This window comes from Leptodactylus fuscus, chromosome 1, assembly GCF_031893055.1.
Source record: "Leptodactylus fuscus isolate aLepFus1 chromosome 1, aLepFus1.hap2, whole genome shotgun sequence".
Lineage (NCBI taxonomy): Eukaryota > Metazoa > Chordata > Amphibia > Anura > Leptodactylidae > Leptodactylus > Leptodactylus fuscus.
The window spans coordinates 192,265,252-192,278,325 of NC_134265.1; the positions used below are offsets into that span (position 1 = coordinate 192,265,252).

Sequence of the window (13,074 nt, forward strand, 5' to 3'; positions counted from 1 at the left end):
CCCTCCCATATGCAGTCTCATGTTAAAATAAACTTTATTTATATAGCGCCCACAGCACTTTACAAATCACAGAGCTTATATACAGACATATACATCAATTCACACAATAAGTGAGACCTTCTCACAAGAGCTTACAATCCCCTTTTCACCCCCTTCAACTTACAGACCCACATAAGACTCCCTGCAGCCCCGACCAGCATATGTACAGCACTTCACTCCCCCTCAGGCCCCTGCAAACTACAGACCTACGTAAACAACAGCACTCATCCCAGTACGCGTCCAAAATGATTACTATATACCAACATGCCTCAGTCTGTGGGCATGTTTTTTTTTTCATATTATATACCAACAAAAAGCTTCACGTCTCTCTCCAGCCACCTCCAACACTACCTCATAACCTCCCCTTCGCCTAATGTACACTACTTCCGCTTCCTGTATGGAGCACAAGCCTGTACTCATGGAGGCCCCGCCCCTCCCATGACATCACACCTCTTCCCCGCATTCTATACACTGTTGTAACGCCACAGTCTGAAATTGCTCCGCCCGCGCAAATGTCTGATCACATGGCCATGACGTCACCAGAGGTCCTGCCGCTCTCTCGGATATAGCACACCATGGTGGAGACAGTGCTGTGTTCTGGAGTGGTGAGCAGGTGAGGCTGCTGTATAGTCACATTCTGTCCTGAGCTCACTCACTGTCCTGAGCTCACTCACTGTCCTGAGCTCACTCACGATCAGGCAGACTGCTGCACACTGGCCCCAAGGAGTGCAAGTGATACAGTACACAGAAATGCTAGCACTACTGACCCCAGGATAAAGCACTTCATTGCTGTCTATGGAGGTTGTGGCCATGGATCAGGTATTGAGCAGAAACATACTCATAGTGCAAAGGATAAATGAAAGCTGGTCTGTGTATGGCTGTGTTTCTCAGGCTGAATACTGTTTGTGTATCCGATTGCATAGTATGCTAGTCATCTATGTACTGGCCCATACTCTAATCATTCTTTCAGTCCAGGACAGAAGCGGTGACACTGGGATATGTATAAAAACTGAGAAAACTACATGGATATCTGTGCTAGGTGATAATAGTGCAGTGTACATGCACAAAATGTATTATCCATACAATAAGACACTGAGCGTTGCATCTCTCGTAACCACAGCCAAACACAGTAGAGCTAAGGTGTTGTCCAGGGGCTTGAAATAAAGTTATCTTGTCCAGGTGTTGGGATTTTTTTTTTTTTTTTTTGCAGCTGGACCAGGTGGTTCTGGCCCTAAGGCTGGGGCTCCACGAGTTAAAACACTGAGGAGAAAAATAGCGTTTTACAGTAATAGCAAAGTGGATGGGATTCTTCTTGCGAATCTCATGCCCACTTCGCGTTAAAAATCACAACGCGGTCACACTGCAATTTCCAAAACCGACACAGTTTTGGAAATCGCAGCATGTCAATTATATCCACAGAAACGCCGGCAACTTCCCCATGGATATAATTGTAACAGGAAGAAAACTCTGCAAGCTTTCTATTCAAAGAGGACCTTTCATCAGATTGGGCACAGGCAGTTCTATATACTGCTGGAAAGCTGACAGTGCGCTGAATTCAGCACACTGTCGGCTTTCCCGTACCGTACTGTAGCGCTTTACAGTCAGAAGGGCGTTTCTGACAGCCAGGGACGCCCTTCTTCCCAGCAGCGCCTATTGCGCTGTACTGTGGAGCAGAGAGGAACACCCCCCCCACCCCTCTTGATAATACTCGTCTATGGACGAGCTGTGTGAGCAGAGGGAGGGGACGTTCCTCCCCGCTCACACTGTACAGCACGATAGGCTGCTGGGCAGAAGGGCGTCCCTGGCTAAGTGTCAGAAACGCCCTTCTGACTGTAAAGCGCTACGGTACCGGGACCGATGTGTTATCGCTGCGGTTTTTCCCATGGGGTCTTAGCATAAGTCACGTGATTGGAAGCAGACCCTGTCCCTTGAATAGCTCCTCAACTTCCATCTGCTCAGGTCCTACGGGAACTATCTTTACTGTAGTCACCCAGACTTTGTAGCCCATATAATGACCAAAGCCATTATTCTAGGTTTTATAATGCCAAAGATATAACCGTTTGCACTAGGTTCACACTAGGTTTCCGTCCTTCGAGTCTGCATAGGGAATATAAAGACAATAATGGGGTCAAGTGAGTTTTTGCTCAATTTACACTGAAGCTGGCAGAGAGAAAAGTTCTACTTGCAGGACTTTTCTTTTCGACGATTCAGTGCTAGTGTGAATCCAGCCTTAAAGCCCCGCATGCTTCATTGACAAGCAGTGAAAATAATTCTGCTGGCCATATACCGGTAGAAGCGGGGGAGATTAAAAAAAAAAAAGGACAGACAGCGGAATTCACTACAAGATTTCACAGAAAGGAACAAAAAATAAATTCTGGGAGAAAATGAACACTTGTTTAAAAGTTTTAGGTACTTTTAAAATTATTTTAGAAGGTTAAGGAAATACAAGTAATGGAAAACCTGACTGCCCATCTATATAATTGTGATAAGGCCTTTTGCAGGTCCTGGCATTATTTGCTTGTTCACCAAGACTTGCCTGAATATGAATCCATAAAGGCTCTACCGAGAATGATATTGACTGGTGTGGGGTTGGCTGTCTGATCCGCTGTCCCCTTTCTGCTTTCCCTTCCCCAATCTTTAAAAAAAAAAAAAAGTTTTTTTTAACAAAGTTATTTCTTTTAAGAGCACCATTAATTCCATGCTGCTGTACATTTTAGGGTTTACATTGTATAATCACAAAACAAGTACAATACAAACAATGGCCAACTGGTAATAGTGGGATAAAGGTCCCTGTCTGCAAAAGTTTATAGGGAATGTGGACAGTAAGTGGCAGTTATAAACAACTTCTCATATTTGATTACTGCATTTTAATATAAGAAACTGTAATCTATCTTATTAAGGAGATTTGTTTCCTTCCCACTCATGATTCTTTCTTCTAGCTTATCTTAAATCAGTCTGTTGTTTCCCTATTCAGTCTCACACACAGACCTCTATGAACAAGAGAGTAGTGGAGTAGGAGTCTGCTGCCACCTAGTTAATTGATTTATTGCCTCATGCTGTTCGCTGGTAGCCTCTTATCTGTAAACCTAGCAGTGTTAAAACAGCACAGAGTATTAGAGTGTTTGAGTGTCTTTTCTATTGCCCCTCCCCTTTTGATAGAAATCTGTAGAAAGTATCTCTGCATGAAAAGTTTACCTTACTTATAACTATTTGCTGTGCACTTTATATGTTGCTTTATGTAACATAAATTTATTTTGGATTGTAGTAATGGAACTAAGATGTGAACTAAGTGTAATAAATGTGGGTTTTTTTGTTGTTTTTTTTTGCCTTTTCTGTCATTTGCAAATTAGGAATAACAGTAAGGAGATTTGGTAACAATGATTTTTTTTTTTCTTACTGTCTACAGAGTAAGTTCAGTTCTTCAGCGGGATGTTAAGCAGTTTGGCAAGCAGTTCCTCTTTGACCGCAAGGAAGAAACATGCTGGAACTCTGATCAGGTATAGTCATGTCAGATATTGTTTGGTGTTGTAGTTAGTAGCAGGGCTGAGGACTCAGACCCACCAAAAAGTAATTGACTTGTATAGTTAATTTCCATACTTACTGTACTTTCGTAGGAAGTTAATCTTTATTGTTTTTCATGATTTAGAGGAGCTTTACTTCTTTTGTATGCCCATGCCATTTATGTAAGAATGTGAACAGAAATCAGGCTGTGGAAAAATAAAGAAGTCGCATTGGTGGTTTGGCCTACTGACTTCATACACCTGGTTAATAGGCCTGGGCTACACAGAGTATTCAGTGTTATATGAAAGCCACAGTCTTGTGGCTAGACTTGATAGCAATGATCAGTGTGACACTTGTAACCCCTAGATATCAAGAGGAGTTGCCACTGTTGCCCGACAATAGTGTAAGAAAGCCTTTGTTATCTTTTCACATCAAGTTGCAAGCCACAGTGTCTCGCTGACCGTAGAGTCCTTCAAGTGGTACAAAAAAAAAACTCCCTTGTCCACACTTAGTGCTTTATTTCACATATCTAAACTTGAATTCAATTCCAGAAACCAAACCGTCTATTTAAAACATAAAATATTTGTCCGGACAACCGATTTTTCTTTTTTTCTAACTCTTCTGCTAGGGGTCAACTCTGGAAACCCTCACCTAAACTCTGTGTACACTCACAAGTGGTAACAGTAAAACTACTTAAAGAGGAACTTTCATGTCCTCGGGTACATGCAATTTTTCATACCGCTAGAAAACTGACAGTGCACTCAATTCAGCGCACTGCCAGCTTTCCCATGATACGCCCCAGGGGAAGAGCTATAGGTGCAATTACCGATAGCTCTTCGCAGTCAGAACTTAGTTCTTGACATGCTCCCAGCTCTAGTCTATGGACGAGTACTGTCAGGAGGTGGGGAAGGGCGTTCCTCACTACTCAGCGTCATGTCTGGGCGGTAAGGAATGCCCCCTCTAACAGTATAGCGTTACGGACAGTACATTTATGAGGGATGTTCCCAGCTAGACTGTCAGGAACGCCCTTCTGATGGTGAAGAGCTATCGGTAATTGCACCGATATCTCTTCCCCGGGGCACATAACGGGAAAGCCTACCATGCGCTGAATTCAGTGCACTGTCGGATTTCTAACAGTATATAAAACCACATATGCCCGAGGACATGAAAGGTCTTTTTTAACATATTCATGGGGAGAAGAGTAAACAAAGGTAAACTTGTAGTGATTTACATAACAATACACAGGTGCAGCTCTGTAGAAATGAACCCCGAGTTGTGGGAATGGTTTATATCTGGCTGGTACAACAATATAGGAACAAATGGTTAAGGAAACAGTCTTCACTAAAAACATATAAAAGTTAGAGATGAGCGAACAGTGTTCTATCGAACACATGTTCGATCGGATATCAGGGTGTTCGCCATGTTCGAATCGAATCGAACACCACGTGGTAAAGTGCGCCAAAATTCGATTCCCCTCCCACCTTCCCTGGCGCCTTTTTTGCACCAATAACAGCGCAGGGGAGGTGGGACAGGAACTACGACACCGGGGGCATTGAAAAAAATTGGAAAAAGTCATTGGCTGCCGAAATCAGGTGACCTCCATTTTAGACGAATAGTGGATTTCAAATCCGGGTCATATGAGAATGTGAACTTTGTGACTATGAGACAGGGATAGCTGTACAGGCAGGGATAGCTAGGGATAACCTTTATTTAGGGGGGAATGTTATTAAAAATAACTTTTTGGGGCTCTATCGGGTGTGTAATTGTGATTTTTGTGAGATAAACTTTTTCCCATAGGGATGCATTGGCCAGCGCTGATTGGCCGAATTCCGTACTCTGGCCAATCAGTGCTGGCCAATGCATTCTATTAGCTTGATGAAGCAGAGTGTGCACAAGGGTTCAAGCGCACCCTCGGCTCTGATGTAGCAGAGCCGAGGCTGCACAAGGGTTCAAGCGCACCCTCGGCTCTGATGTAGGAGAGCCGAGGGTGCACTTGAACCCTTGTGCACCCTCAGCTCTGCTACATCAGAGCCGAGGGTGCGCTTGAACCCTTGTGCACACTCTGCTTCATCAAGCTAATAGAATGCATTGGAAAGCGCTGATTGGCCAATGTATTCTATTAGCCTGATGAAGTAGAGCTGAATGTGTGTGCTAAGCACACACATTCAGCTCTACTTCATCGGGCTAATAGAATGCATTGGCCAGCGCTGATTGGCCAGAGTACGGAACTCGACCAATCAGCGCTGGCTCTGCTGGAGGAGGCGGAGTCTAAGATCGCTCCACACCAGTCTCCATTCAGGTCCGACATTAGACTCCGCCTCCTCCAGCAGAGCCAGCGCTGATTGGCCGAATTCCGTACTCTGGCCAATCAGTGCTGGCCAATGCATTCTATTAGCTTGATGAAGCAGAGTGTGCACAAGGGTTCAAGCGCACCCTCGGCTCTGATGTAGCAGAGCCGAGGCTGCACAAGGGTTCAAGCGCACCCTCGGCTCTGATGTAGGAGAGCCGAGGGTGCACTTGAACCCTTGTGCACCCTCAGCTCTGCTACATCAGAGCCGAGGGTGCGCTTGAACCCTTGTGCACACTCTGCTTCATCAAGCTAATAGAATGCATTGGCCACCGCTGATTGGCCAATGTATTCTATTAGCCTGATGAAGTAGAGCTGAATGTGTGTGCTAAGCACACACATTCAGCTCTACTTCATCGGGCTAATAGAATGCATTGGCCAGCGCTGATTGGCCAGAGTACGGAACTCGACCAATCAGCGCTGGCTCTGCTGGAGGAGGCGGAGTCTAAGATCGCTCCACACCAGTCTCCATTCAGGTCCGACCTTAGACTCCGCCTCCTCCGGCAGAGCCAGCGCTGATTGGCCGAAGGCTGGCCAATGCATTCCTATGCGAATGCAGACTTAGCAGTGCTGAGTCAGTTTTGCTCAACTACACATCTGATGCACACTCGGCACTGCTACATCAGATGTAGCAATCTGATGTAGCAGAGCCGAGGGTGCACTAGAACCCCTGTGCAAACTCAGTTCACGCTAATAGAATGCATTGGCCAGCGCTGATTGGCCAATGCATTCTATTAGCCCGATGAAGTAGAGCTGAATGTGTGTGCTAAGCACACACATTCAGCACTGCTTCATCACGCCAATACAATGCATTAGCCAGTGCTGATTGGCCAGAGTACGGAATTCGGCCAATCAGCGCTGGCTCTGCTGGAGGAGGCGGAGTCTAAGATCGCTCCACACCAGTCTCCATTCAGGTCCGACCTTAGACTCCGCCTCCTCCGGCAGAGCCAGCGCTGATTGGCCGAAGGCTGGCCAATGCATTCCTATGCGAATGCAGACTTAGCAGTGCTGAGTCAGTTTTGCTCAACTACACATCTGATGCACACTCGGCACTGCTACATCAGATGTAGCAATCTGATGTAGCAGAGCCGAGGGTGCACTAGAACCCCTGTGCAAACTCAGTTCACGCTAATAGAATGCATTGGCCAGCGCTGATTGGCCAATGCATTCTATTAGCCCGATGAAGTAGAGCTGAATGTGTGTGCTAAGCACACACATTCAGCACTGCTTCATCACGCCAATACAATGCATTAGCCAGTGCTGATTGGCCAGAGTACGGAATTCGGCCAATCAGCGCTGGCTCTACTGGAGGAGGCGGAGTCTAATGTCGGACCTGAATGGAGACTGGTGTGGAGCGATCTTAGACTCCGCCTCCTCCAGCAGAGCCAGCGCTGATTGGTCGAGTTCCGTACTCTGGCCAATCAGCGCTGGCCAATGCATTCTATTAGCCCGATGAAGTAGAGCTGAATGTGTGTGCTTAGCACACACATTCAGCTCTACTTCATCAGGCTAATAGAATACATTGGCCAATCAGCGCTGGCCAATGCATTCTATTAGCTTGATGAAGCAGAGTGTGCACAAGGGTTCAAGCGCACCCTCGGCTCTGATGTAGCAGAGCTGAGGGTGCACAAGGGTTCAAGTGCACCCTCGGCTCTCCTACATCAGAGCCGAGGGTGCGCTTGAACCCTTGTGCAGCCTCAGCTCTGCTACATCAGAGCCGAGGGTGCGCTTGAACCCTTGTGCACACTCTGCTTCATCAAGCTAATAGAATGCATTGGCCAGCGCTGATTGGCCAGAGTACGGAATTCGGCCAATCAGCGCTGGCTCTGCTGGAGGAGGCGGAGTCTAAGATCGCTCCACACCAGTCTCCATTCAGGTCCGACCTTAGACTCCGCCTCCTCCAGCAGAGCCAGCGCTGATTGGCCGAATTCCGTACTCTGGCCAATCAGCACTGGCTAATGCATTGTATTGGCGTGATGAAGCAGTGCTGAATGTGTGTGCTTAGCACACACATTCAGCTCTACTTCAACGGGCTAATAGAATGCATTGGCCAATCAGCGCTGGCCAATGCATTCTATTAGCGTGAACTGAGTTTGCACAGGGGTTCTAGTGCACCCTCGGCTCTGCTACATCAGATTGCTACATCTGATGTAGCAGTGCCGAGTGTGCATCAGATGTGTAGTTGAGCAAAACTGACTCAGCACTGCTAAGTCTGCATTCGCATAGGAATGCATTGGCCAGCCTTCGGCCAATCAGCGCTGGCTCTGCCGGAGGAGGCGGAGTCTAAGGTCGGACCTGAATGGAGACTGGTGTGGAGCGATCTTAGACTCCGCCTCCTCCAGCAGAGCCAGCGCTGATTGGCCGAATTCCGTACTCTGGCCAATCAGCACTGGCTAATGCATTGTATTGGCGTGATGAAGCAGTGCTGAATGTGTGTGCTTAGCACACACATTCAGCTCTACTTCATCGGGCTAATAGAATGCATTGGCCAGCGCTGATTGGCCAGAGTACGGAATTCGGCCAATCAGCGCTGGCTCTGCTGGAGGAGGCGGAGTCTAAGATCGCTCCACACCAGTCTCCATTCAGGTCCGACCTTAGACTCCGCCTCCTCCAGCAGAGCCAGCGCTGATTGGCCGAATTCCGTACTCTGGCCAATCAGCACTGGCTAATGCATTGTATTGGCGTGATGAAGCAGTGCTGAATGTGTGTGCTTAGCACACACATTCAGCTCTACTTCATCGGGCTAATAGAATGCATTGGCCAATCAGCGCTGGCCAATGCATTCTATTAGCGTGAACTGAGTTTGCACAGGGGTTCTAGTGCACCCTCGGCTCTGCTACATCAGATTGCTACATCTGATGTAGCAGTGCCGAGTGTGCATCAGATGTGTAGTTGAGCAAAACTGACTCAGCACTGCTAAGTCTGCATTCGCATAGGAATGCATTGGCCAGCCTTCGGCCAATCAGCGCTGGCTCTGCCGGAGGAGGCGGAGTCTAAGGTCGGACCTGAATGGAGACTGGTGTGGAGCTATCTTAGACTCCGCCTCCTCCAGCAGAGCCAGCGCTGATTGGTCGAGTTCCGTACTCTGGCCAATCAGCACTGGCCAATGCATTTCTATGGGGAAAAGTTAGCTTGCGAAAATCGCAAACTGACAGGGATTTCCATGAAATAAAGTGACTTTTATGCCCCCAGACATGCTTCCCCTGCTGTCCCAGTGTCATTCCAGGGTGTTGGTATCATTTCCTGGGGTGTCATAGTGGACTTGGTGACCCTCCAGACACGAATTTGGGTTTCCCCCTTAACGAGTTTATGTTCCCCATAGACTATAATGGGGTTCGAAACCCATTCGAACACTCGAACAGTGAGCGGCTGTTCGAATCGAATTTCGAACCTCGAACATTTTAGTGTTCGCTCATCTCTAATAAAAGTAACTCACAGATGATAGTGATCATATATGCATTTACAGTAGGTGCTAGAATGGAATGGGTAAAATTATGTGCTGCTTGGTCTGCTATGGATAATGTAAGTGGTACTGCCTCCTGTGAAGTGTTCGTATGATGCACCACGTGCTGTACCTACATCAGACTAGATGGGTTAAGGTTTCATTTAGGAGGGGCATATTTAGTTTCTTTGTGCACACCAAAATGCCTAGGTGGAAAGTGTTAGCTGTGATGGGTTTAGCGGACGCTCTTGGAGCTGAAGCAGCACCTACTGGATCCACACCACACCTTATTTTACACAGCCATTAACAAATATTACACACCACCTAGCTAACTGCACAAAATGAAAAATTAATAATGGTTGTAGCAATGCAAAGCAGTCCAACTGATGGGGCCCAGTTACTACAGATGTAGGAACCACTGGTGCAGTGTATAAGACAGCCGAAACTCGGTGCCATATCCAAAATATAGATATCTACTATAATAGTACAGCAGATGTCTGCAAGAGGCCATGTAACTACAGCATGTTAACCTGTTCTCTGCCATTGGAGTGGAACAGGTTACCAGATGCTGTAATAGATTAAAGTGCAGCACCAGCACTCTGCAGCTCTCTTCCCTGCTCAGACACTGATGATCCGGGCCAGGGACAGAGTTGTTGCATGCCGGAGCTTAGATGTCCAAATGCCTGAAAAAGTTTCATAAAACTTTTTTTCAACCTGTAAAAAAAAGCTTTTACAGGCATCTATGAATCCTGTACAGGCGTTGTGATCTCTGACTCCCACACCCATTGATGTGTAAACCATATTCCAATTTATTATGCAAATGACGGCAACCCCCTATTGACAAGGCTTTGGAGTCAGTAGGGTAAACCACCAACTTTGACTCCTCTATTTTTCCACAGCCTGACGCCTGCTCTGACTCCTTTAAAAAGGGCTGAAAGCCGGTATCAGGCAAAAGCACTAAAACACTATTTCTGAAAAAAAATTGATTTGCATCTAATCAATTATATAATATAAATAATTGTATAACATAATTTTAAATAAATAACTATTGTATATTGAAGCCAGAATCAGTAACTTTTTATCCAAGTTCGACTCCACTCAAAATTGGTCTGGGACTCCCTGTCTGTCAGTTATTTTTTCTCAACATCTGATACAAGGAGAAGGAGCAAGAAGCATACAGCTCCATTCTCTGTGTAGTTACTGAAATCAGACACTGTAGCTTAGCTTCCATTGAAATAAATGGGAACAAATCTGCAGTTCCTGCTCTGGCTACTACACATCTGTCTGCTCCATCCTTCATTCACTGGGTATCACCTGCTGAGAACAGCTGATTGATGGGAGTGCTGGGCGAATAACCCTCGCTTATCTAATATTGATGACCTATCTTAAGGGTAGGCCTCAATATTTTTAGCCTGGAAAACTGCTTTAGTACTCTTCTGTTTCCCTACCCTATGCTAGTGCTGCAGGGGAAGGTCGCATATGATGCCAGGATCTCTCGCATATTATAGTTTACTGCTGTGGATCACAGTAGAGAGACACTGACTGCAAGTAATCCTTAAAGGGATTGCCCAATGCAGACAGCCCACACCATAGTCAGTAACTTTTATAGCTTGCGTATTTTCTTGCTCTAGGGCTCATCTCAGTGGGTTACACTGGAGTTTCCACACACAGTCTGCATGTCAGAAATCCACATTCAGTTCCAAGGTGGCTTTTCCAGCAGGACCTGCATTCTAGAAGGTAAATTGGAAATCGATTATCTTGACCTAACGGATTTGTATAAATAGAAAGCACAATATGTTTGGTAGCTGTTGATTTAAGACAAAAGCCTTATTTATATTTTATTTGTAGGATGCCTTAAAGAAAGTGAATTGGTGAAAATTGCAGAGTTTTACCCAGAGGATAACAGTGCCCTTCAGATATCCTTTATATTGTGGTTATCATTTCTAGTCTTTCACCATTGATTTCTATGAATGCATGCTGCCATTCTGAAGATTAATGCCATTTCTCTCCTTCATTCTCTCCATAGAGTACTTTTCACTTAATTCGCACATTCTGCGGTAGGAGTCCTTTTCTGCTTTGGAATAAAAAGTAATAATACTTTGTCCTTGATCAGCACAACTGTCTCTTGCAGAAGTGAATTGCAGATTACATTTTTGGCACATGATGCCACACTGTGGAGTGTGCAGGTAGCCTCATGTAATACACCTGCCTACCCATTCCAATCTCATTCTCTATTTAGACTCTGCATAGGCACCCAGCAGAGCCAAGGAAGAGTTTGTTGGCTACCACTTCTCCTGTGTGAAATAGAAAATGTAGTAATCTAAAGTCATGTCAGTCATCAGTTATTGGAGATACTGCTCAAGTAAACTGGCAGGGATTACTATAACTATGTGGCTTGGTGAGGTCGGACCATCAGTCTGATCAGATTTATTATCATTTACGCCAGTTTTCAGGTGAAAATGAAGCCAGAAATCTATGCCAGCAAGGAGCTGGCATAGATGTATATTCAGGTGCACAGATCCTGGAGGATGTGTCCAATTTAAAATGGGGGGGTGCAATCGCCGATAGGGCAAGGATCATCAAGACCATAGCCTGGTATATACTGTTTATACCATGTTTACAGGAATAGATACCTGCAGAGAGTACTTTCCTTTTGGTAATGAAAAACGGTCATATCACTACTTTTCCTTCTCAAAATTTCTTACACTTGCTTAACTTATGTTCTTAGCTTGTGTTTTGTTCCTTAACTTCTGTGCTGTACAAATTTGATTTTCCAGAGCAGCATGCTGAAAAGCTGCGTTTATGCTTCACAAACAGTACTGATTTCTTTGGGAGGATTGTGATTTACCACCTCGATGTGCTTGGCCGCAAGAAGTGAAACTACAGTACAGAGATCCTATAGGTTCAGTAATATGGAATGAAATTTGTTTTTGTTCCTGAGGAGTCCAAACAATTTCTGCCATGCCTGGATTCTCAAGAGTGCAATGAACACTGATAATGCAATGTATTGCAGAAACTACAGTTGCCAATACAATCAGTATCACGTGTCTTGTATATTGTGCGAACATATCTTTACTGAACTTTTACAGAAGTATGTGAAAACCCATGTAAATTTGAAGCTCTAACATCAAAATGACACACTTTGATGCTTGCTAAGGAAGGACGAAACATGATACAAGTTTTACTTCTGCCAGGTCTTACTGTATTAACATGAACCAAATTGTAAAATGTTTACATTAAAATGTGTAAAAAGCTTCCATGTTCTTTACTTCAGGGGTTAAAGGGTTTGTGCTAATTTTGACAAATCACAAAGTATTGATTGGTAGGGGACAGACTGTTAGCACCTACAACATTTCTAAGGACGGGATGGTTTTAGTGTGGAACACGTGTCAAACTTAAAAGCTATTCCCATGTACATAACTATTTTTAAATTTGTAGATAGTGGATACGCCCATCAATGCAGGAACTTTCAAAAGTCAGAAAATCAGCCATGACTTCCTTATTATGGCCAGGATATCTCCTGATACATGTAGTCCTCTTGTCTGATAACCCAGCTACAATAAGGAAATCATGGCTGGCTTCCTGACAAGTCCCAGACCATAGAAAGCTTCTGTATTTGTGGTCATATCCATTGGCAACCGATCAAGACAGCAAGAATGTCACCACTAAGAAAATTAGAGAAAATCTTTAAAACTCTGCAGAATTTTTAACTACTTACATTTGCAAAAATGCTTAGCTTTTAATC

At 45.1% G+C, this 13,074-nt stretch overlaps 1 protein-coding gene across 1 annotated transcript; it reads left to right on the forward strand.

The window, feature by feature from the left end:
• The first annotated feature begins 563 nt into the window (after nt 1-563).
• NR2C2AP (nuclear receptor 2C2 associated protein) lies at nt 564-12,627 on the forward strand. Its single transcript, XM_075280552.1, has 5 exons — nt 564-652; nt 3,446-3,536; nt 10,961-11,066; nt 11,178-11,245; nt 12,091-12,627. The coding sequence occupies exons 1-5, from the start codon at nt 615-617 to the stop codon at nt 12,205-12,207; spliced, it is 420 nt and encodes a 139-aa protein (XP_075136653.1). The 5' UTR covers nt 564-614; the 3' UTR covers nt 12,208-12,627.
• Nucleotides 12,628-13,074: the final 447 nt, after the last annotated feature.

Excerpts from the sequence above, each read along its gene's own strand:
- NR2C2AP (XM_075280552.1), top strand. The coding sequence starts at position 615 with ATGGTGGAGACAGTGCTGTGTTCTGGAGTGGTGAGCAG. Across the intron at positions 653-3,445 it reads TGTTCTGGAGTGGTGAGCAG|AGTAAGTTCAGTTCTTCAGC; the intron begins GTGAGGCTGCTG and ends TACTGTCTACAG. Across the intron at positions 3,537-10,960 it reads CATGCTGGAACTCTGATCAG|GGCTCATCTCAGTGGGTTAC; the intron begins GTATAGTCATGT and ends TTCTTGCTCTAG.